The sequence below is a fragment of the Crassostrea angulata genome, chromosome 6, assembly GCF_025612915.1.
Source record: "Crassostrea angulata isolate pt1a10 chromosome 6, ASM2561291v2, whole genome shotgun sequence".
Classification (NCBI taxonomy): Eukaryota; Metazoa; Mollusca; class Bivalvia; order Ostreida; family Ostreidae; genus Magallana; species Magallana angulata.
Window position 1 is genome coordinate 59,125,789 of NC_069116.1, and position 24,133 is coordinate 59,149,921.

The window sequence follows — 24,133 nt, forward strand, 5'->3', positions numbered from 1 at the left end:
AAGTATTTTACCCTCGATATATCGATTACTTGGATATCTCAAAGTTTTTAAACAGTTACATCTAATTCAAGATAATGAAGTTTAACTGTGATATTAAATAAATTCATGGATATTGACAAAACCACAGTACTCTTGTGTCAAAGGTAAAAAAGAGACCTGAAGAAGGAATGAATTTAAGGCAAGAATTTGAGGCTTTATTGAAGAAACATAAATTCACACTAACATTGATGAACATTTCCTGCAATTGGGTACATGTATATTGGATCAATGTACCATCAATCCAGACGATCACTGCAACAACAACCTAGTATTTTCATATTACAGTAAAACTAAAGTGCAAAGATTTAAAATCTTTGCATCAAATTCTGATATCCTGTGAACACAAGTATTTGCATTATTATGCATATAGCCTCAGATATAAAATCTTTTCAATATTCTCAGACTTCCTTCAATGAATAATTTGGATATCTTGAAACATTTTTGGATATCTTGAAACATTTTACATACTGGTATAGGGACTTAGTACTTCACGTAATTTAACACCATAACATTTGGAGTCCTCTTTCTTCTTATCCTTCATTCTTGGATATTTTAAAATCTTCCAGAAGACATTGGGCTCTTAGAGTTGACCTATTCAACACGCTGAGCACTTGTACACGTGTTCTTGCTCTGTATTTTTTCTACTGCTTGTTTGAGATCATTTACAGCGCAGTCAATGTCTTCCTGGGTTGTTTCCCTTCCTACAGAGAGTCGGATTGCCCGCCTCGCCACATCTTCCTCTATGTCCAACGCCAACAATATCGGAGAGGGCCTAAAAACACAAACAGTCCACTGATTCTCAGTCTACTTCCTTTACATGAAATTGTTTTCATATATAAGTCATAAATGCTGTGTTATCTTTAAAAAGACTTATATAATAGTTACCTATTTTGAGCATGACAAGCTGCTCCCACACTGGCTTGTACATGTGTACAATGTGATAGGACCTCAGATCCTGCAACATATGTGATAGCAAAGAGATAAAACCTCAGACACTAAATGAAAATTGTTGACAATGTCAAAGACCCTCACACCCTGTGTCATAAACCCAAAGCCAGTCTTGTTTATGCTTATTGACCATTGGCAAACTCACTGAATTTTTCTCATGAATAACTTGACATCTTTAAGATGGTGACCATCTAAAGGGCTCCACTTAAATGATTGACATTAGGATAAAAAGCAATATTTCAGAGGACTTTGCATTGAGTGCCTTTGACCTTAACCCATGACTTCGAAATTTTTCAGTTGGCATTCACGTAACTTTATTCAAGCCCATGGAAAACCATTACCTACAGGCAATCTTTTGGTTTACACTGAGCATGATTAAGCCAATGGAAAAGAATTTATTGTCAAATACTGGATTTCAAGAGATCTTTACATTTCACAACCTTTACATTTGACCTAGAAATTAGCTTCAAGGTCACTGTACATCCTTTCCCCAAAAAACTCTGTTTATATAAAGTATGAGCTAGATAAGGCTAAGGGGAGATAATACATCCTTTAGACAAATATTTTTGACATGGTTTGATATGACCTTGACCCTTAACCTAGAAACTTTGTTCAAGGTCATAGGAAACCCTTTGACTAAAAGCACTCTCTGGGTGAAGCATGAGTCAGATAAAGACCAAGGAGAGAGAATATATATGTATGATATGGACAAGGATTTTTCACGCAACTCTGCTATGACCGTAATCTTAAACCTAGAAACTTGGTTCAAAGTCACTCTTTACGCATAGTATTTTTGTCTGACTTACCGCTACAGTCCACTGACAGAAGTGACATGTTACATGTGTTTGGAATGCGACAGCTTTTTCCTATTCTTCCATTAAAGCAGATTTCCTCACCAAACTCTGCCTACAAACAATAAAAAATATATAGCTGTTGCAATTATTGGAACTCATTTTAATTTATTTAATAACCAACTGAATCCAACTACTGTATATCTCATGCCTGACCTTTAACCTTTCTTCCAGGTAGTCTCTGACTTTTTCCATGTGCCTGTTGTATTTATCTATATTTTCAGTCACTAGTTTTGATGCCTGCCCTAATCCTGCGATCATTGCTGTGTTCTCAGTTCTAAAACACAGTCATTTAGATAAAGATGACTCAAAGATATGCTAAAGAAAATACTCTGGTAGAAACTTTGACTTTATAAGTTAGTGGACATCCTCATTTACATAAGCCTACACATTTTTACTGCTCCTGGTCAGTCTCCAGGTCCATAAATCTAGGCCATGCCCAAGCCCACTGTTGTTTGAGAAAAGAACATAAGTGGAAAAATGCTACTGAGAATAAAAAGTAAACTTGCATAAATTTAAGGACAACAAGGTTGGAAATGAGCTCATTTAACTTGAACTGTTATGGTGTGTGTTAAGGTCTGGACTGGCAGTATAGTCTAGTCAAGCCTTCACTTACAGTAATAAGGCCTAAAAAAAAAAAATTGTGTGTTTAGGGTAACACTGATGAAAAAATTAGGTTAGGTAGGTAGGGATTTTTTTTTATTTTATCATATTTTTTTTGCATGAATCCTAAGAATGTTTGTTTGTTTCATATTTAAAAACGTATTTTTTATTGGAAATAAGATAAAATTCTCAATCAGATAAAATCAGGCATCTAAAAATGGTAGGATCAGGCCATTTTTGTAGGTGAGGTCGGGTTACCCGAAACACATAACTTTTTTTTTAGGCCTAACTACAGCAATGTATTAGTGATATGTGTATAGATGGCCCAAGATATGACCTTTACACCTGACAGGTGGCACTTACCCAGGTCTATAGTTCCTCTCCTGGCCTCCCCCATAAAACATGGGGTAGAGAGGCACCTCCTTGCTGGACCCCAGGTCTTTTACATATATAGCTCCAATTCTGGGTCCGTAAAACTGAGACAAAAACAGATAGCAGGTATATAATTTCTCCTTCTTTCAAAATAGCATTGTTATGCACTAGCATGGCATTATAATTGGAGCTTTAAAAAGTGTGCTTAGTGGATATCAAATTTAAGCTGAAAAAGATAGCACAAGTATTCAACATAGTAAAATATTTGACTTTCATATCATATGTTTTATTGTTGTTATTCCTATCTGATCACCTCTGGTCATTTTTATGCCACAGAAAATACCGCTGGTTAACAAGATGTATCTCATTTTTCAGATCTGTTACAGAGCATGTTCTATACATTTTATTTAAAATTCCTTTGGCCAAGTGTACCTTGTGTCCAACGATTGTGAGGTAGTCTGCCCCCAAATCCTGAACACTGACCAGAATCTTGCCAATGGCCTGAGCGGCATCCGTGTGGAGAAGTATCTTGGGAATGGTTTTCCTTGAAGTGTTGATCTGTTTCACTCTCTCAAACATCTCTTTTACTGGCTGTCCAATTATACAAAAGTCTTACCAAATTATGGAGAAGCAATTAAAGGCAAAGAATGCTTGCAGAATTTCAAACCTGTATTATTCCTGTCTCATTGTTGGCAAGCATTATAGAGATCATGCATGTCGATGGTCGTATGGCGGCAATGACGTCATCCACCATCACATGACCTGTCTTCGGAGAAGCTGGTACAAACGTCACACCTACAATACATAGTGATAAAAAGATCAAACATTACTGTAATATTCACTGTGACCCCGGGTTTCCTCCTGCTTACTACTGGTCAGCTAATTTAGAGAATAAATTCTGTATACAAACTGTTGAAAGTTATTTAAACCTTATCTCTTCAAACAATAACATAACATTCAAGAAAATATTTTGATTATACTGGCGATTCCTTCCTCTGCAAAGTGTTCCAGCACGAGTTTGACGGCGTCGTGTTCTAGGTTTGACGTGATGAAATGCGGCAGGTGCTCCTTGTCTGGGAAGCCATTGTGTGACCAGTCTTGACCCGAGTGGAAGTATTTAACCGCCGTGTGCAGAATCATGTTATTTCCCTGTTAAACAACAAATCAGTGCTGATTACAATATATAATACCGGTACTCTATACACAATGTGACAGATATATTCATTCATTCTCATCTTCTTTTTTAAATCCTAACATACTCAGTATAAACATAACATAAGAAAAAAATCCTTGTTTTTTTATGGAACATACATTATCATTTTTAAATTAATGAAACCTGAAAGGTGAATTTACAAATCTTAGATAATGCCTCCATGCTATTTGAATTACAATAAGAGTTAACCAAAAATCAACATACCATATTAATAAAAAAAAAACCAAAAAAACCCCAACCTCATGTTAAGTTATGTAAGCATAGATATAGATATAAAAGTATTAGTAAACATTACCATGTACATGTAGTTTTTTGTTTTGTTCATGTATCTTTAAATTTTCCAGTCTGAGTGAAATACCATGCACACATCTGCATGTAATAAAAAACCAACAACACACAGAAGAAATAAAAATCATGTACAGTACATGTATGTATTACAATATGAATGAAGAATATTAGTTATAAATAAAGCTTTAGTAGCATGTAATGTACATGTGTATAAGATAACATGTGTATAAGATAACAACCGAACTATTATATAATGACATCACTCCATATAATGGTGTTAACTGTTTTGTTCTCTTCACTGATAAAAATGAAAATAAAAGTTAACCAAGCAAGCAATACCATATTAAGTAAATTAGGATTGAAAGCTGATAAGTTTTAAAGTTGAAATGATCTAGGATAGGTTAAAACTCATTCTAAAAAAGAGACAACATCAAAAGTACAAAGCTGCACTCCATTATACCTCTGTTCCTCCTGAGTTAAATATGATATCTGAAACAGTACGTGTCTCATAATATCTTAAACAATTTGGATTTCAAAGTACTGAGTACATACTAAGAGACTAATTCAAAGGGAATATCTCTTAATTAAAGTTTTAAATAATGTCATTTTTTAAAGATGGTGTAAATTCCATTTCTTTGGTTAATATAAGTCAGTACCTGAAGCTTTTGCTCCCAGCATTGCAGCAACATGCTGGCGAGATTCTTCAATAATGGCCTTGGCTTCTATACCTATATGTAGATAAATCATAAATAGACATACAAGTTACAAGTGTAACAGATGGTGAAAAGTTAAGTCAAAACCCAAACTCAAACCTAGTGCCTATCGCACACTGAGCCAGCCTATAAATATGAATCGATACTGAACGCCGCAGACATGCAAACCCCTCACACAAGTAAAGCACGGTATATATCAAAGATAAAAGCTGCTGGGTTTTTTTTAAATCTGGATGTGATATCTGTTATCTAATTAGTCAAGCAAAATGGCTTGTGTTATTTTAGGGGGAGGGGCTAAGAGAAAACTTTAAGAATACAAAAGAGTCATCGACATAAGATGTTTTTTATTTAAAAATCCCATCTTCACCTTGAGTGTGTGAACTGCTAGGGTTCCCCCAAGCTTTTGATAAAGCTGACGTGATGGCATTCAGTACATCGCTTTCCAAAGGAGTAGTGGCATTATTGTCTAGATAAATGCTGAAAAATCGAAAGGAAAAAATCTTATTCCTGTTCAAGCACTATTCATCATTAATTATGATAATCACCTGATCATTCAGTCTAGGTTATTTAATAAACAGCTCGTTTAAAGCAAGAGATACTAACAAATCAGTTTAATTCACAATCAAGAACTGACTGGTGATTCTATTTGCATTTCTTAGGTAAACAACTTATCAGTTCCATTACCTCTTTGCCATGCCGTCAAAGAGGTATAGAATAGGGTACTTTTTATATCCTATAACCAGGCACTATAACCAGGATGTGCGCATGCGTGAACCAACTTTCCATCGGGATCGGTAAACGATTGGGAGGAAATTCGAAAGCTATTTGGAGGAACTTCGAACTGATATATGTGCAATTTAAAAATGCGATTTTTATATGAAAAATATGATCAGAAGTGATAAAAATGTTATGTACATTAGATTTTACACCAAAAAATTAAATAAATAATTGAGAGAACAATCAAAATCAATGTTACAGGAAAACAACAGGCACTTAGCATCGGAGGGGGGGGGGGGGGTTGGAATGGGGGCAGGGACAGGGGGACGGGACTGCCCCCTCCAGCACACGTTTTCTCGCAGCAAATATTTTTCTTGAATTAACTTATAAAAAAGTAAATTAACATACAGTTGCACCCCCCCCCCCAATGTTTTTGGGACCATGTAAAATTTGAAATGAAAGAGAGGAAATAAACTGTGAAATTGAAGTTAAAGGTACACTTAGCCCCCTACCCCACGGATTAGGATTTTTAATTATTTAAAAAGTATTTTTGAGTTGGTTTTTATTTTCAAGGCAAGATTGGATGAGTCTGCCCTCAACCCACTTTGCTACGATGCAAGGTGCCTGAACAAAATATCATGGTTTCATTACATACATGTATGCTAGTATAAAGACTTTATGTAAACCAATATTATCTCGTGCATTGTTCCATTCACCAGGTTCTACAAACACCTTAGTCCAAAATAAATAAAAAATGCAAGACTAGGAGGGGAAGAAAGAAGAAATCTATTTTCCTTTTTTTTTTTTTTACTCCGGAGCTATTTTGTTGGGGGGGGGGGGTATTAGGGGTGAACAGGTCACTGACCCCTTGTAGATCTACCCATGACCTATCACCAGGGTCTGTAAACACGTAACCAGGGTCAGTATACCCATCATCATGGTCTCCAGGGTCAGAGTACGTATCACCAGAGTCTGTGTGCCCATCACCAGAGTCTGTACACCCATAACCATGGCCAGTATACCCATCACCAGGGTCTCCATACCTATCACCAGGGTCAGAGTACGTGTCACCAGAGTTTGTGTGCCCATCACCAGGGTCTGGATACCCATAACCAGGGTCAGTATACCCATCACCAGGGTCTTCATACCTATCACCAGGGTCAGAGTACGTATCACCAGAGACTGTTTGCCCTTCACCAGAGTCTGTACACCCATAATCAGGGCTAGTATACCCATCACCAGGGTCTCCATACCTATCACCAGGGTCAGAGTACGTATCACCAGAGTCTGTGTGCCCATCACCAGGGTCTGTATACCCATAACCAGGGCCAGTATACCCATCACCAGGGTCTCCATACCTATCACCAGGGTCAGAGTACGTATCACCAGAATCTGTGTGCTCATCACCAGAGTCTGTACACCCATAACCAGGGCCAGTATACCCATCACCAGGGTCTCCATACCTATCACCAGGGTCAGAGTACGTGTCACCAGAGTTTGTGTGCCCATCACCAGGGTCTGGATACCCATAACCAGGGTCAGTATACCCATCACCAGGGTCTCCATACCTATCACCAGGGTCAGAGTACGTATCACCAGAGTCTGTGTGCCCATCACCAGGGTCTGTATACCCATAACCAGGGCCAGTATACCCATCACCAGGGTCTCCATACCTATCACCAGGGTCAGAGTACGTATCACCAGAGTTTGTGTGCCCATCACCAGGGTCTGGATTCCCATAACCAGGGCCAGTATACCCATCACCAGGGTCTCCATACCTATCACCAGGGTCAGAGTACGTATCACCAGAGTCTGTGTGCCCATCACCAGAGTCTGTACACCAATAACCAGGGTCAGTATACCCATCACCAGGGTCTCCATACCTATCACCAGGGTCAGAGTACGTATCACCAGAGTCTGTGTGCCTATCACCAGGGTCTGTACACCCATGACCAGGGTCAGTATACCAATCACCAGGGTCTCCATACGTATCACCAGGGTCAGAGTACGTATCACCAGAGTCTGTGTGCCCATCACCAGAGTCTGTACACCAATAACCAGGGTCAGTATACCCATCACCAGGGTCTCCATACCTATCACCAGGGTCAGAGTACGTATCACCAGAGTCTGTGTGCCTATCACCGGGGTCTGTACACCCATGACCAGGGTCAGTATACCCATCACCAGGGTCTCCAGGGTCAGAGTACGTATCACCAGAGTCTGTGTGTCAGTCACCAGAGTTTGTACACTCATGACCAGGGTTAGAATACCCATCATCAGGGTCTCCATAGCTATCACCAGGGTCAGTGTACGTATCACCAGAGTCTGTGTGCCCATCACAAGTGTCAGTATACACATAACCAACAATAAAAAATCCAAGACAAGGACGGGGAGAGGGTGAAATCTATATTTTTTTTCTTTTACTCAGGAGCTATTTTGTTTGGGGGTGGGGGGGTATAAGGGGTGAACATGTCACTGACCCCTAATAGATCTATCCATGACCTATCACCAGAATCTGTATACACATTACCAGGGTCAGTTACACATTACCAGGGTCTCCAGGGTCAGAGTACGTATCACCAGAGTCTGTGTGTCAGTCACCAGAGTCTGTACACCCATAACCAGGGTCAGTATACCCATCACAAGGGTCTCCATACGTATCACCAGGGTCAGAGTACGTATCACCAAAGTCTGTGTGCCCATCACAAGAGTCTGTACACCAATAACCAGGGTCAGTATACCCATCACCAGGGTCTCCATACCTATCACCAGGGTCAGAGTACGTATCACCAGAGTCTGTGTGCCTATCACCAGGGTCTGTACACCCATGACCAGGGTCAGTATACCCATCACCAGGGTCTCCAGGGTCAGAGTACGTATCACCAGAGTCTGTGTGTCAGTCACCAGAGTCTGTACACTCATGACCAGGGTTAGAATACCCATCATCAGGGTCTCCATAGCTATCACCAGGGTCAGTGTACGTATCACCAGAGTCTGTGTGCCCATCACAAGTGTCAGTATACACATAACCAACAATAAAAAATCCAAGACAAGGAGGGGGAGAGGGTGAAATCTATATTTTTTTTCTTTTACTTAGGAGCTAATTTGTTTGGGGGGGGGGGGGTATAAGGGGTGAACATGTCACTGACCCCTAATAGATCTATCCATGACCTATCACCAGGGTCTGTATACACATTACCAGGGTCAGTTACACATCGCCAGGGTCTCCAGGGTCAGAGTACGTATCACCAGAGTCTGTGTGCCCATCACCAGAGTCTGTACACCCATAACCAGTGTCAGTATACCCATCACCAGGGTCATCATACCAATCACCAGGGTCAGAGTACGTATCACCAGAGTCTGTGTGCCCATCACCAGAGTCTGTACACCCATAACCAGGGCCAGTATGCCCATCACCAGGGTCTAAATACTTATCACCAGGAATAGTTTACGAATCAATAGGGTCTGTGTGCCCATCATTAGGGTCAGTATATCTATCACAACAGTCAGTGCACTTATCATCAGGGTTTGTACATCCATTACCTTGATCAGTAGACTTTCACCAGGATAACTGTACCTATTACCTATCACCAGAATTATTTTACCTAACGGCCGTGTCAGTGTACGCATCCGAGGGTCTGAGGGCCCATCTCCAAGGTCAGTATACCTATCACAAGAGTCAGTACATTTATCACCAGTATATCTATCACATTCTCTATCACCAGGGTCAGTATACCTATCGACAGAGTCAGTGTACGGATCACAAAGGTCTGTAGCCAATCACAGGGGTCAGTATGTATCCATCACCAGAGTCGGTATACACAAAAGTGTAGATATTATAAGGTCAGCATACGTAACACCAGAATCTCAAAATCTATAACCAGGGTAAGTATAACCATCACCTGAGTCAGTATACCTATCACGAGAGTCATGAGTGTACATATCACCAAGGTATGTGTATTCTTCACCAGGATCAGTATACCTATCACCAGGGTCACTCTACTTATCAACAGGGTCAGTATTACCTGACTCAGGTAATGGATATACAAACCCTAATGATAAGTGCACTGACTGTTGTGTTAGGTATACTGACCCTGGTGATGGGCACACAGACCCTATTGATGCGTACACTATCCTGGTGAAAAGTATTAAGACCCTGATGAAGGGTAAACTGACCTTTGTTATGAATATACAGACCATGATAATGAGCACACAGACCCTAGTACTACGAACACTGACCCTACTAAAAGGTATAATGACCCAGGTGATATGTTTACAGTTCTGGTGATACGTACTATGACTCTGGTGATAGGCATTATGACCCTGGTGATAGGTATTGAGACCATGGTGATGGGTATACTGACTTTGGCTACGGATGTACACACCCTGGTCATGAGCACACAGACTCTGGTGATACGTACTCTGACCCTGGTGATAGGTATTGAGACCCTGGTGATGGGTATGCTGACCCTGGTTATGGGTGTACATACCATGGTGATGGGTATACTGACCCTGGTTATGGGTGTACATACCCTGGTGATGGGTATACTGACCCTGGTTATGGGTGTACAGACTCTGGTGATACGCACTCTGATCCTGGTGATAGATATGAAGACCCAGGTGATGGGTATACTGACCCTGGTTATGGGTGTACAGACCCGGCTGATTGGTATACTGAGTCTGGTGATGGGTGTACAGACCCCGTTGTTGGGCACACAAACTCTAGTGATGGATGAAATGACCCTGGTGATAGGTATGGAGACCCTGGTGATGGGTATACTGGCCCTGGTTATGGGTGTACAGACCCTGGTGATAGGCACACAGACTCTGGTGATACGTACTCTGACCCTGGTGATAGGTATGAAGACCCTGGTAATGGGTATACTAGCCCTGACTATGAGTATACAGACCCTGGTGATGGGCACACAAACTCTGGTGATACGTACTCTGACCCTGGTGATAGGTATGGAGACCCTGATGATGGGTATACCGGCCCTGGTTATGGGTGTACAGACTCTGGTGATGGGCACACAGATTCTGGTGATACGTACTCTGACCCTGGTGATAGGTATTGAGACCTTGGTGATGGGTATACTGACTTTGGCTACGGATGTACAGACCCTGGTGATGTGCACACAGACTCTGGTGATACGTATTCTGACCCTGGTGATAGGTATGGAGACCCTGGTAATGGTTATACTGACCCTGGTTATGGGTGTACATACCCTGGTGATGGGTATACTGACCCTGGTTATGGGACTCTGGTGATACGCACTCTGAACCTGGTGATAGATATGAAGACCCTGGTGATGGGTATACTGACCCTGGTTATGGGTGTACAGACCCGGGTGATTGGTACACTGACCCTGGTGATGGGTGTACAGACCCCGTTGTTGGGCACACAAACACTAGTGATGGATATAATGACCCTGGTGATAGGTATGGAGACCCTGGTGATGGGTATACTGGCCCTGGTTATAGGTGTACAGACCCTGGTGATAGGCACAGAGACTCTGGTGATACGTACTCTGACCCTGGTGATAGGTATGGAGACCCTGGTGATGGGTATACTAGCCCTGACTATGAGTATACAGACCCTGGTGATGGGCACACAAACTCTGGTGATACGTACTCTGACCTTGGTGATAGGTATGGAGACCCTGATGATGGGTATACCGGCCCTGGTTATGGGTGTACAGACTCTGGTGATGGGCACACAGATTCTGGTGATACGTACTCTGACCCTGGTGATAGGTATTGAGACCTTGGTGATGGGTATACTGACTTTGGCTACGGATGTACAGACCCTGGTGATGAGCACACAGACTCTGGTGAGACGTACTCTGACCCTGGTGATAGGTATGGAGACCCTGGTATTGGGTATACTGACCCTGGTTATGGGTGTACATACCCTGGTGATGGGTATACTGACCCCGGTTATGGGTGTACAGACTCTGGTGATACGCACTCTGATCCTGGTGATAGATATGAAGACCCAGGTGATGGGTATACTGACCCTGGTTATGGGTGTACAGACCCGGGTGATTGGTATACTGAGCCTGGTGATGGGTGTACAGACCCCGTTGTTGGGCACACAAACTCTTGTGATGGATAAAATGACCCTGGTGATAGGTATGGAGACCCTGGTGATAAGTATACTGGCCCTGGTTATGGGTGTACAGACCCTGGTGATAGGCACACAGACTCTGGTGATACGTACTCTGACCCTGGTGATAGGTATGAAGACCCTGGTGATGGGTATACTGACCCTGGTTATTGGCGTACAGACCCTTGTGATAGGCACACAGACTCTGGTGATACGCACTCTGACCCTGGTGATAGGTATGGAAACCCTCGTGATGGGTATACTAACCCTGGTTATGGGTGTACAGACCCTGGTGATGGGCACACAGACTCTGATGATACGCACGCTGACCCTGATGATAGGTATGGAGACCCTGGTAATGGGTATACTGACCCTGGTTATGGGTGTACAGACTCTGGTGATGGGCACACAGATTCTGGTGATACGTACTCTGACCCTGGTGATAGGTATTGAGACCTTGGTGATGGGTATACTGACTTTGGCTACGGATGTACAGACCCTGGTGATGAGCACACAGACTCTGGTGATACGTACTCTGACCCTGGTGATAGGTATGGAGACCCTGGTAATGGGTATACTGACCCTGGTTATGGGTGTACATACCCTGGTGATGGGTATACTGACCCTGGTTATGGGACTCTGGTGATACGCACTCTGAACCTGGTGATAGATATGAAGACCCTGGTGATGGGTATACTGACCCTGGTTATGGGTGTACAGACCCGGGTGATTGGTACACTGACCCTGGTGATGGGTGTACAGACCCCGTTGTTGGGCACACAAACACTGGTGATGGATATAATGACCCTGGTGATAGGTATGGAGACCCTGGTGATGGGTATACTGGCCCTGGTTATAGGTGTACAGACCCTGGTGATAGGCACAGAGACTCTGGTGATACGTACTCTGACCCTGGTGATAGGTATGGAGACCCTGGTGATGGGTATACTAGCCCTGACTATGAGTATACAGACCCTGGTGATGGGCACACAAACTCTGGTGATACGTACTCTGACCTTGGTGATAGGTATGGAGACCCTGATGATGGGTATACCGGCCCTGGTTATGGGTGTACAGACTCTGGTGATGGGCACACAGATTCTGGTGATACGTACTCTGACCCTGGTGATAGGTATTGAGACCTTGGTGATGGGTATACTGACTTTGGCTACGGATGTACAGACCCTGGTGATGAGCACACAGACTCTGGTGAGACGTACTCTGACCCTGGTGATAGGTATGGAGACCCTGGTATTGGGTATACTGACCCTGGTTATGGGTGTACATACCCTGGTGATGGGTATACTGACCCCGGTTATGGGTGTACAGACTCTGGTGATACGCACTCTGATCCTGGTGATAGATATGAAGACCCAGGTGATGGGTATACTGACCCTGGTTATGGGTGTACAGACCCGGGTGATTGGTATACTGAGCCTGGTGATGGGTGTACAGACCCCGTTGTTGGGCACACAAACTCTTGTGATGGATAAAATGACCCTGGTGATAGGTATGGAGACCCTGGTGATGGGTATACTGGCCCTGGTTATGGGTGTACAGACCCTGGTGATAGGCACACAGACTCTGGTGATACGTACTCTGACCCTGGTGATAGGTATGAAGACCCTGGTGATGGGTATACTGACCCTGGTTATTGGCGTACAGACCCTTGTGATAGGCACACAGACTCTGGTGATACGCACTCTGACCCTGGTGATAGGTATGGAAACCCTCGTGATGGGTATACTAACCCTGGTTATGGGTGTACAGACCCTGGTGATGGGCACACAGACTCTGATGATACGCACGCTGACCCTGATGATAGGTATGGAGACCCTGGTAATGGGTATACTGACCCTGGTTATGGGTGTACAGACTCTGGTGATGGGCACACAGATTCTGGTGATACGTACTCTGACCCTGGTGATAGGTATTGAGACCTTGGTGATGGGTATACTGACTTTGGCTACGGATGTACAGACCCTGGTGATGAGCACACAGACTCTGGTGATACGTACTCTGACCCTGGTGATAGGTATGGAGACCCTGGTAATGGGTATACTGACCCTGGTTATGGGTGTACATACCCTGGTGATGGGTATACTGACCCTGGTTATGGGACTCTGGTGATACGCACTCTGAACCTGGTGATAGATATGAAGACCCTGGTGATGGGTATACTGACCCTGGTTATGGGTGTACAGACCCGGGTGATTGGTACACTGACCCTGGTGATGGGTGTACAGACCCCGTTGTTGGGCACACAAACACTGGTGATGGATATAATGACCCTGGTGATAGGTATGGAGACCCTGGTGATGGGTATACTGGCCCTGGTTATAGGTGTACAGACCCTGGTGATAGGCACAGAGACTCTGGTGATACGTACTCTGACCCTGGTGATAGGTATGGAGACCCTGGTGATGGGTATACTAGCCCTGACTATGAGTATACAGACCCTGGTGATGGGCACACAAACTCTGGTGATACGTACTCTGACCTTGGTGATAGGTATGGAGACCCTGATGATGGGTATACCGGCCCTGGTTATGGGTGTACAGACTCTGGTGATGGGCACACAGATTCTGGTGATACGTACTCTGACCTTGGTGATAGGTATTGAGACCTTGGTGATGGGTATACTGACTTTGGCTACGGATGTACAGACCCTGGTGATGAGCACACAGACTCTGGTGAGACGTACTCTGACCCTGGTGATAGGTATGGAGACCCTGGTATTGGGTATACTGACCCTGGTTATGGGTGTACATACCCTGGTGATGGGTATACTGACCCCGGTTATGGGTGTACAGACTCTGGTGATACGCACTCTGATCCTGGTGATAGATATGAAGACCCAGGTGATGGGTATACTGACCCTGGTTATGGGTGTACAGACCCGGGTGATTGGTATACTGAGCCTGGTGATGGGTGTACAGACCCCGTTGTTGGGCACACAAACTCTTGTGATGGATAAAATGACCCTGGTGATAGGTATGGAGACCCTGGTGATGGGTATACTGGGCCTGGTTATGGGTGTACAGACCCTGGTGATAGGCACACAGACTCTGGTGATACGTACTCTGACCCTGGTGATAGGTATGAAGACCCTGGTGATGGGTATACTTACCCTGGTTATTGGCGTACAGACCCTTGTGATAGGCACACAGACTCTGGTGATACGCACTCTGACCCTGGTGATAGGTATTGAAACCCTCGTGATGGGTATACTAACCCTGGTTATGGGTGTACAGACCCTGGTGATGGGCACACAGACTCTGGTGATACGCACGCTGACCCTGATGATAGGTATGGAGACCCTGGTAATGGGTATACTGACCCTGGTTATTGGTGTACAGACCCTGGTGATGGGCACACAAACTCTGGTGATACGTACTCTGACCCTGGTGATAGGTATGGAGACCCTGATGATGGGTATACCGGCCCTGGTTATGGGTGTACAAACTCTGGTGATGGGCACACAGATTCTGGTGATACGTACTCTGACCCTGGTGATAGGTATTGAGACCTTGGTGATGGGTATACTGACTTTGGCTACGGATGTACAGACCCTGGTGATGAGCACACAGACTCTGGTGATACGTACTCTGACCCTGGTGATAGGTATGGAGACCCTGGTAATGGGTATACTGACCCTGGTTATGGGTGTACATACCCTGGTGATGGGTATACTGACCCTGGTTATGGGACTCTGGTGATACGCACTCTGAACCTGGTGATAGATATGAAGACCCTGGTGATGGGTATACTGACCCTGGTTATGGGTGTACAGACCCGGGTGATTGGTACACTGACCCTGGTGATGGGTGTACAGACCCCGTTGTTGGGCACACAAACACTAGTGATGGATATAATGACCCTGGTGATAAGTATGGAGACCCTGGTGATGGGTATACTGGCCCTGGTTATAGGTGTACAGACCCTGGTGATAGGCACAGAGACTCTGGTGATACGTACTCTGACCCTGGTGATAGGTATGGAGACCCTGGTTATGGGTATTCTAGCCCTGACTATGAGTATACAAACCCTGGTGATGGGCACACAAACTCTGGTGATACGTACTCTGACCTTGGTGATAGGTATGGAGACCCTGATGATGGGTATACCGGCCCTGGTTATGGGTGTACAGACTCTGGTGATGGGCACAAAGATTCTGGTGATACGTACTCTGACCCTGGTGATAGGTATTGAGACCTTGGTGATGGGTATGCTGACTTTGGCTACGGATGTACAGACCCTGGTGATGAGCACACAGACTCTGGTGAGACGTACTCTGACCCTGGTGATAGGTATGGAGACCCTGGTATTGGGTATACTGACCCTGGTTATGGGTGTACATACCCTGGTGATGGGTATACTGACCCTGGTTATGGGACTCTGGTGATACGCACTCTGAACCTGGTGATAGATATGAAGACCCTGGTGATGGGTATACTGACCCTGGTTATGGGTGTACAGACCCGGGTGATTGGTACACTGACCCTGGTGATGAGTGTACAGACCCCGTTGTTGGGCACACAAACACTAGTGATGGATATAATGACCCTGGTGATAGGTATGGAGACCCTGGGGATGGGTATACTGGCCCTGGTTATGGGTGTACAGACCCTGGTGATAGGCACAGAGACTCTGGTGATACGTACTCTGACCCTGGTGATAGGTATGGAGACCCTGGTGATGGGTATACTGGCCCTGATTATGAGTATACAGACCCTGGTGATGGGCACACAAACTCTGGTGATACGTACTCTGACCCTGGTGATAGGTATGGAGACCCTGGTGATGGGTATACTGACCCTGGTTATGGGTGTACAGACTCTGGTGATGGGCACACAGACTCTGGTGATACGTACTCTGACCCTGGTGATAGGTATGGAAACCCTGGTGATGGGTATACTGACCCTGGTTATTGATGTACAGACTCTGGTGATGGGTACACAGATTCTGGTGAGACGTACTCTGACCCTGGTGATAGGTATGGAGACCCTGGTGATGGGTATACTGACCCTGGTTATGGGTGTACAGACTCTGGTGATGGGCACACAGACTCTGGTGATACGTACTCTGACCCTGGAGACCATGGTGATGGGTATACTGACCCTGGTTTTGTGTATACAGACCCTGGTGATAGGTCATGGGTAGATCTACAAGGGGTCAGTGACCTGTTCACCCCAAATCCCCCCCCCCCCCCCCAACAAAATAGCTCCTGAGTAAAAAAAAAGGAAAATAGATTTCTCCTTTCTTCCCCTCCTAGTCTTGGATTTTTTTATTTATTTTGGACTAAGGTGTTTGTAGAACCTGGTGAATGGAACAATGCACGAGATAATATTGGTTTACATAAAGTCTTTATACTAGCAAACATGTATGTAATGAAACCATGATATTTTGTTCAGGCACCTAGCATCGTAGCAAAGTGGGTTGAGGGCAGACTCATCCAATCTTGCCTTGAAAAAAACCCCAACTCAAAAATACTTTTTAAATAATTGAAAATCCTAATCCGTTGGGGTAGGGGGCTAAGTGTACCTTTAACTTCAATTTCACAGTTTATTTCCTCTCTTTCATTTCAAATTTTACATGGTCCAAAAAACATTGGGGGGGGGGGGGGGTGCAACTGTATGTTAATTTACTTTTTTATAAGTTAATTCAAGAAAAATATTTGCTGCGAGAAAACGTGTGCTGGAGGGGGGCAGTCCCGTCCCCCTGTCCCCCCCCCCCCCCCCCCCCTCGGATGCTAAGTGCCTGTTGTTTTCCTGTAACATTGATTTTGATTGTTCTCTCAATTATTTATTTAATTTTTTGGTGTAAAATCTAATGTACATAACATTTTTATCACTTCTGATCATATTTTTCATATAAAAATCGTATTTTTAAATTGCACATATATCAGTTCGAAGTTCCTCCAAATAGCTTTCGAATTTCCTCCCAATCGTTTACCGATCCCGATGGAAAGTTGGTTCACGCATGCGCACATCCTGGTTATAGTGCCTGGTTATAGGATATAAAAAGTACCCTATTCTATACCTCCGTCAAAGCAGTGTTACTTTCTCTTTGGTCCAGGTTTGTTTACAATCGATTTTGAGCTTGCCGCTTGTGACACTGATTTTATCCTTTTCTCGTCATTTCAAAGATTTCAATTATTCTGTGTAAATTAATTAAATGATTATTAACTTCCATTAAAATTACAAAGGCTATTTTTTTTTCTTATGAAAAAAAAAATTTGTTTTTTCAAAGTCTTAAGCGGCACAGTATTAAAAATGAAAGTAAGCTTGTGTTTAGAATGGAAAACATCAGAGATGGTTTTTTCGCTGCTGTCGGTTTGCTTGGACTAATCGTCAAAGTAACGTTCTTGACCGTGAAATCGATTGTCCTTTATCCTATCTACAGGGAAAACAAAGATATAAGAGATGACATTTTGCTGATCACTGGCGGAGGGCGGGGGATCGGGAAAGCACTGGCCCTGGAGTTTGCCAAACACAAACCAAAACACGTATGCACCACGTTTTGTTCTTTAATTCCACACCATTGTCCATATTTTCTTTATTACATAAAAACGTGAGTTTACAAGTTTGTCTTGCAATATAAATAGAGTAAAATGGTCTCGTGTTGGAAGAATGATTACACTTACAGATCGTTCTATGGGGAAGGACGGAGGGAAGCTTACAGAAGACTGCTGAAGAAGTGAGAGAAGCGGGGGTCAAGTGCTCCTACATGCTGTGTGATGTCAGTCAGTCAAAGGAAATCTATAAACATGTAAGCTTGGCCTAGTGATCTAATGCGAATGTCCTGATCACCATTGCCAGATGCATGAAGCTTGATTGGTAGCACACCCGAAGAGAGGTTTAGGCCAATTAGGGGGCCAGGGTTTGAGTACTGTAAATTCCTAATTAAACGCGAGGAATTTTAATCCGTGTATAATCACGAGAAGCCTGTCTCGCGAATTTTAAAATCTTGCTTTTAATTTTCGAACATGAAACTATGATAAAATTTTGACATTCGCAATTTTATGTTCTAGCGATTTGATGGAAAACCGTTGAATCGCGGAATTAAGTACTCTTGTAAAATAAGGAATCTACAGTAGAGTCTGGTCCGTCATTATTTCTCCCATTCTGTTTCTTAAAATATTGATAGAATATAGTTTGATTATTACAATTTACTATGCCATAGTAAATTGTAAAATTCAAACTATAGTCTATTGTACATATTTAAGGATTCTTGAAGCATTAAATTTAAAAGGTATTGCACTTTTTCCAATTATTTTGCTTACTGTGCCATTGCTAAAAATAGATACATTTACCTGTCGCAATACTTAGGTACTGATTTTATTATCATGGTGTCTGTAAACACTGATTTGCCATCAATTAGAAAACCTGCATCCAGAAATGAATATTTAGAACTGTGTGCAAGAAGACAATTGATATTTTGGACTATGATAACTTCCAGCAAAATAGAATTTTAATTAATAAAAGTATAAATAGAGTATAGTGTTATTGAAAAGATCTGTTTATATTGGGTGTGTTCGTATTTAGAATTAAACAGGAGAATTAAAAAAAGTCGAGCAGATTAGATACATCCTTAATGTGAAGAAAAAAATTTACAACTTGATGGAATCGATCCAGCGACCACAAAAGCAAAAAAACCACTAGGCCATGCATATAACAACTTTATAGGATGTCTTTTCATGACATGAGGCTATTAAATGGTTGTATTAGAAGAGTCACTTACTAAAATTTATTTCTATTTTTCAGTACAAAGACCATCTTAAAGCAAAATTAATTCATCGTAAACATTTACTACAATACCTTTTGAACATAATTTTAATCAGATTTCAAATAGTCAAATATCCAACTTTTTATTGCATACTAAATATTTTCCTATGTATCCCTAACAAGACCTGAAGATTTTAATAATATCTTGTAAGATAATTAAGACTCTTTCAACATGGCCATTGTGTGATTTGTTTTTCTTTGAATACGTTTTAACTAAATATTGTATAATATTGATGTCTGATAAGTTTGCAAAAGCACTATATTGTAGGCAAAATAATGGTAAAAGATGCTTTACCTCTTTTAGACTCTTTTATCATTGTATCAATGAAATAATCTATTGGTAAATTGTTGCAGTATGCTGACGTAAAGAAAACGATTGGACCTGTTACCTTACTGGTCAACAATGCTGGCATCGTGCATGGGGGACAAATTATGGACATCCCCGATGAGGACATAATAAAAACACTGAGTGTCAACGCCATGGCTCACTTTTGGGTATTTACTTCTTTTCCTTATTATTTTGGCAAAGATTATTGGATTTTGATTTGAAGACTTTAAACAACAGCACTATTTGTATTCTAGATTTATATTAAACATTTAGGTATTAATTCATATAAACTGGTGATTTTTATCAGAACTTTAAGCTTCTATAAAATCCCTTTAATTAATATGCATTGAGATAAATAAATTAGATTGATTTGTTTCTCCTTACTTATGAAATGAGATTTGTTTTACTAAGTACTCTTTAGATTCGCTATTATTTTCATCCATTAATTTTTATTTATTTAGTTCACAAGGCATCTAATTAATCCAAAAAGCTTGATATCTTTTGATATGTCAGAGAAAAGGCCAACAATGTGAATTTGAAGAGAAACTGAGTATCCTGTATATTTCAGACAATAAAAGCGGTGCTTCCAGACATGATAGAGTCCAATCGTGGTCACCTAGTCAGTATTAGTTCGGTCCTGGGGTTGCTCGGGATGAGAGGTGTCAGTGACTACTGTAGTTCAAAGTTCGCTATATCGGGACTGATGGAGGCCCTACAGTGGGAGCTACAGGAGTACAGTAACATCCACATCACCGCGGTCCATCCGTACCTGGTGGATAATCAGATGTTTGCTGGGTTAAAACTCAGGTAGGACGGTCTCTGTTTTATGTACCAGCTTATGCATAGGATACGTGCAGTTTTGTTACTGTTGGGTGTATATGTATGGATTATGTACAGTGTTATGATAAAATAACCAAATGATATAATAAAACAATTTAATATGATTGTAAACGTATATACCAGAATTACAATCTGTGCTAATGGGAATGAAACATGCCATTAATTTTATCTTCAGATTTCCATGGTTAGTTCCGCCATTAAATGAGAGTTATGTTGCCAAGCAAACCGTTTCTGCCGTGTTAACTAACAGACAGAGTGTTGTCATGCCTCGGATTATGCACATTGTACTGTGGGCCAGGAGGTTGGTGATTGTGATCATGTTAACTTGTGTGTAAGGAATCCTTAACCTGTGTTAGTATAGAAAGAAAAAGATATTGATGATATATATCAGTGTTATCCACATTGTGATGTTCTGTAAACATATTTATAGTGTGATGTAAAGCAAAAATAAAGAAATCTTCCCTGTATATATTTTGTTTTAGCAACTTTACTTGACAAGCCCTAACCTTAAGAATTTTGATATCCATTGGAACATTTGGAATCCAGTTTTTACTTTACACTTCTCTCTCTCTCTCTCTCTCAATATGAATTGAATCCTAGCTGTCATGACGACTCTCTTGATATCCACTATCTTCCCTTTTTATCGATAATCATATGTCCCTCCCAGTTCTCTAAAAGAAAATTACTTCTGTGACTATACCTCTATTGGCTTTAAATGTGAAATATCATATCCAGTGTATGTCTGCAGAATGTGTGAAATAAAAAAACAAATGTTAATTTACCCGGATATTGGTGTGAATGCTAATAAATGTTTGTGTTTTTTGTTTAGTCTCTTTCCAGTGGACGCTATGTTACCTATATTGAGATTCACTGGTGTAGATCGGGCCATGATGGACTTCCCTAACGCTCCAAGAAATGTGGACTTCATGAAAAATACCACTGCTATTCAATAGAATCTTCATTAGGATAATAGGTTCATATTTCAACCAATGAGGCTAGTGATGAAGACTATAAACTATAAAACCAGAAACGGAAGCTCTGCTGATTACAGGAACTGTTGGTGCTGTTTTCATTTATCTCACAGAACATTGAATTGTCTCTTATATATGTGTTTTTTTAAAACATTGTTGTAACCAAGATAGCATTTTTGAAATATTGCTCATTGTTTTTATTAAATAGTGTCTGCTGCTTTGGATAGAGTCATCCATGTACTCATATAAGCCAAACTTCTATATCCAGTATAAGTATTAAAATTTTCAATACATCTGGGTAGTGAAAATGATAACCATTTAACTGGGTTTTAGTACATAATACATGTACAAATGTATGAAATTTGAGCTGTAGAATATGATAAAAAAATGAGTGTGTACACTACAGTAAACAGGATAGAAAGAGTGCATGTACAACAGGATGGATAAAGTATATCTGTACAACCTATAGAGAGTGTCTGTACAACTCAGTACACAGGATAGATAGAGTGTCTGTACAACTCAGTACACAGTATAGATAGAGTGTCTGTACAACTCAGTATACAATAAAGATAGAATGTCTGTACAACTCAGTACACAGTATAGATAGAATGTCTGTACAACTCAGTACACAGTATAGACAGAGTGTCTGTACAACTCAGTACACAGGAAATATAGAGTGTCTGTACAACTCAGTACACAGTATAGATAGAATGTCTGTACAACTCAGTACACAGTATAGAAAGAATGTCTGTACAACTCAGTACACAGTATAGATAGAGTGTCTGTACAACTCAGTACACAGGAAATATAGAATGTCTGTACAACTCAGTACACAGTATAGATAGAATGTCTGTACAACTCAGTACACAGGATAGATAGAATGTCTGTACAACTCAGTACACAGTATAGACAGAGTGTCTGTACAACTCAGTACACAGGAAATATAGAGTGTCTGTACAACTCAGTACACAGGATAGATAGAATGTCTGTACAACTCAGTACACAGTATAGAAAGAATGTCTGTACAACTCAGTACACAGTATAGATAGAATGTCTGTACAACTCAGTACACAGGAAATATAGAATGTCTGTACAACTCAGTACACAGGATAGATAGAGTGTCTGTACAACTCAGTACACAGTATAGATAGAATGTCTGTACAACTCAGTACACAGTATAGATAGAATGTACAACTCAGTACACAGTATAGATAGAATGTCTGTACAACTCAGTACACAGTATAGATAGAATGTCTGTACAACTCAGTACACAGTATAGATAGAATGTCTGTACAACTCAGTACACAGTATAGATAGAATGTACAACTCAGTACACAGGATAGATAGAATGTCTGTACAACTCAGTACACAGTATAGATAGAGTGTCTGTACAACTCAGTACACAGTATAGATAGAATGTCTGTACAACTCAGTACACAGGATAGATAGAGTGTCTGTACAACTCAGTACACAGTACAGATAGAGTGTCTGTACAACTCAGTACACAGGATAGATAGAGTGTCTGTACAACTCAGTACACAGGATAGATAGAGTGTCTGTACAACTCAGTACATAGTATAGATAGAATGTCTGTACAACTCAGTACACAGTATAGATAGAGTGTCTAAACAACTCAGTACACAGTATAGATAGAATGTACAACTCAGTACACAGTATAGATAGAATGTCTGTACAACTCAGTACACAGTATAGATAGAGTGTCTGTACAACTCAGTACACAGTATAGATAGAATGTCTGTACAACTCAGTACATCGTATAGATAGAATGTCTGTACAACTCAGTACACAGTATAGATAGAGTGTCTGTACAACTCAGTAGACAGGATAGATAGAATGTCTGTACAAATGTCTGTACACAGTATAGATAGAATGTACAACTCAGTACACAGGATAGATAGAGTGTCTGTACAACTCAGTACACAGTATAGATAGAATGTACAACTCAGTACACAGGATACATAGAATGTCTGTACAACTCAGTACACAGGATAGATAGAATGTCTGTACAACTCAGTACACAGGATAGATAGAGTGTCTGTACAACTCAGTACACAGGATACATAGAATGTCTGTACAACTCAGTACACAGTATAGATAGAATGTACAACTCAGTACACAGTATAGATAGAATGTCTGTACAACTCAGTACACAGTATAGATAGAGTGTCTGTACAACTCAGTACACAGTATAGATAGAGTGTCTGTACAACTCAGTTCACAGTATAGATAAAGTGTCTGTACAACTCAGTACACAGTATAGATAGAATGTCTGTACAACTCAGTACACAGTATAGATAGAATGTCTGTACAACTCAGTACACAGTTTAGATAGAATG

General features: G+C 41.6%; 2 protein-coding genes across 6 annotated transcripts; one reads left to right on the forward strand and one right to left on the reverse strand.

Annotated features, from left to right (window-relative positions):
* Positions 1–180: 180 nt before the first annotated feature.
* LOC128188290 (selenocysteine lyase-like) lies at positions 181–17,997 on the reverse strand. Of its 5 annotated transcripts, XM_052859250.1 has the most exons (13): positions 17,895–17,997; positions 5,712–5,723; positions 5,395–5,504; positions 4,971–5,042; positions 4,775–4,803; positions 3,794–3,962; positions 3,481–3,608; positions 3,246–3,404; positions 2,805–2,917; positions 1,995–2,115; positions 1,794–1,893; positions 925–994; positions 181–811 (listed from the first exon to the last, which is right to left on the reverse strand). In XM_052859250.1, the coding sequence occupies exons 2-13, from the start codon at positions 5,720–5,722 to the stop codon at positions 631–633; spliced, it is 1,263 nt and encodes a 420-aa protein (XP_052715210.1). In that variant the 5' UTR covers position 5,723; positions 17,895–17,997; the 3' UTR covers positions 181–630. The 5 variants fall into 5 exon arrangements, with proteins under 5 accessions (XP_052715210.1, XP_052715211.1, XP_052715212.1 ...); XM_052859251.1 differs by lacking the exon at positions 17,895–17,997 and having other exon boundaries at positions 5,712–5,726; XM_052859252.1 differs by lacking the exon at positions 17,895–17,997 and having other exon boundaries at positions 5,631–5,717.
* Positions 17,998–18,107: 110 nt separating this feature from the next.
* LOC128188292 (short-chain dehydrogenase/reductase 3-like) lies at positions 18,108–21,998 on the forward strand. Its single transcript, XM_052859255.1, has 6 exons — positions 18,108–18,358; positions 18,499–18,621; positions 19,992–20,132; positions 20,534–20,772; positions 20,981–21,106; positions 21,635–21,998. The coding sequence occupies exons 1-6, from the start codon at positions 18,149–18,151 to the stop codon at positions 21,756–21,758; spliced, it is 963 nt and encodes a 320-aa protein (XP_052715215.1). The 5' UTR covers positions 18,108–18,148; the 3' UTR covers positions 21,759–21,998.
* Positions 21,999–24,133: the final 2,135 nt, after the last annotated feature.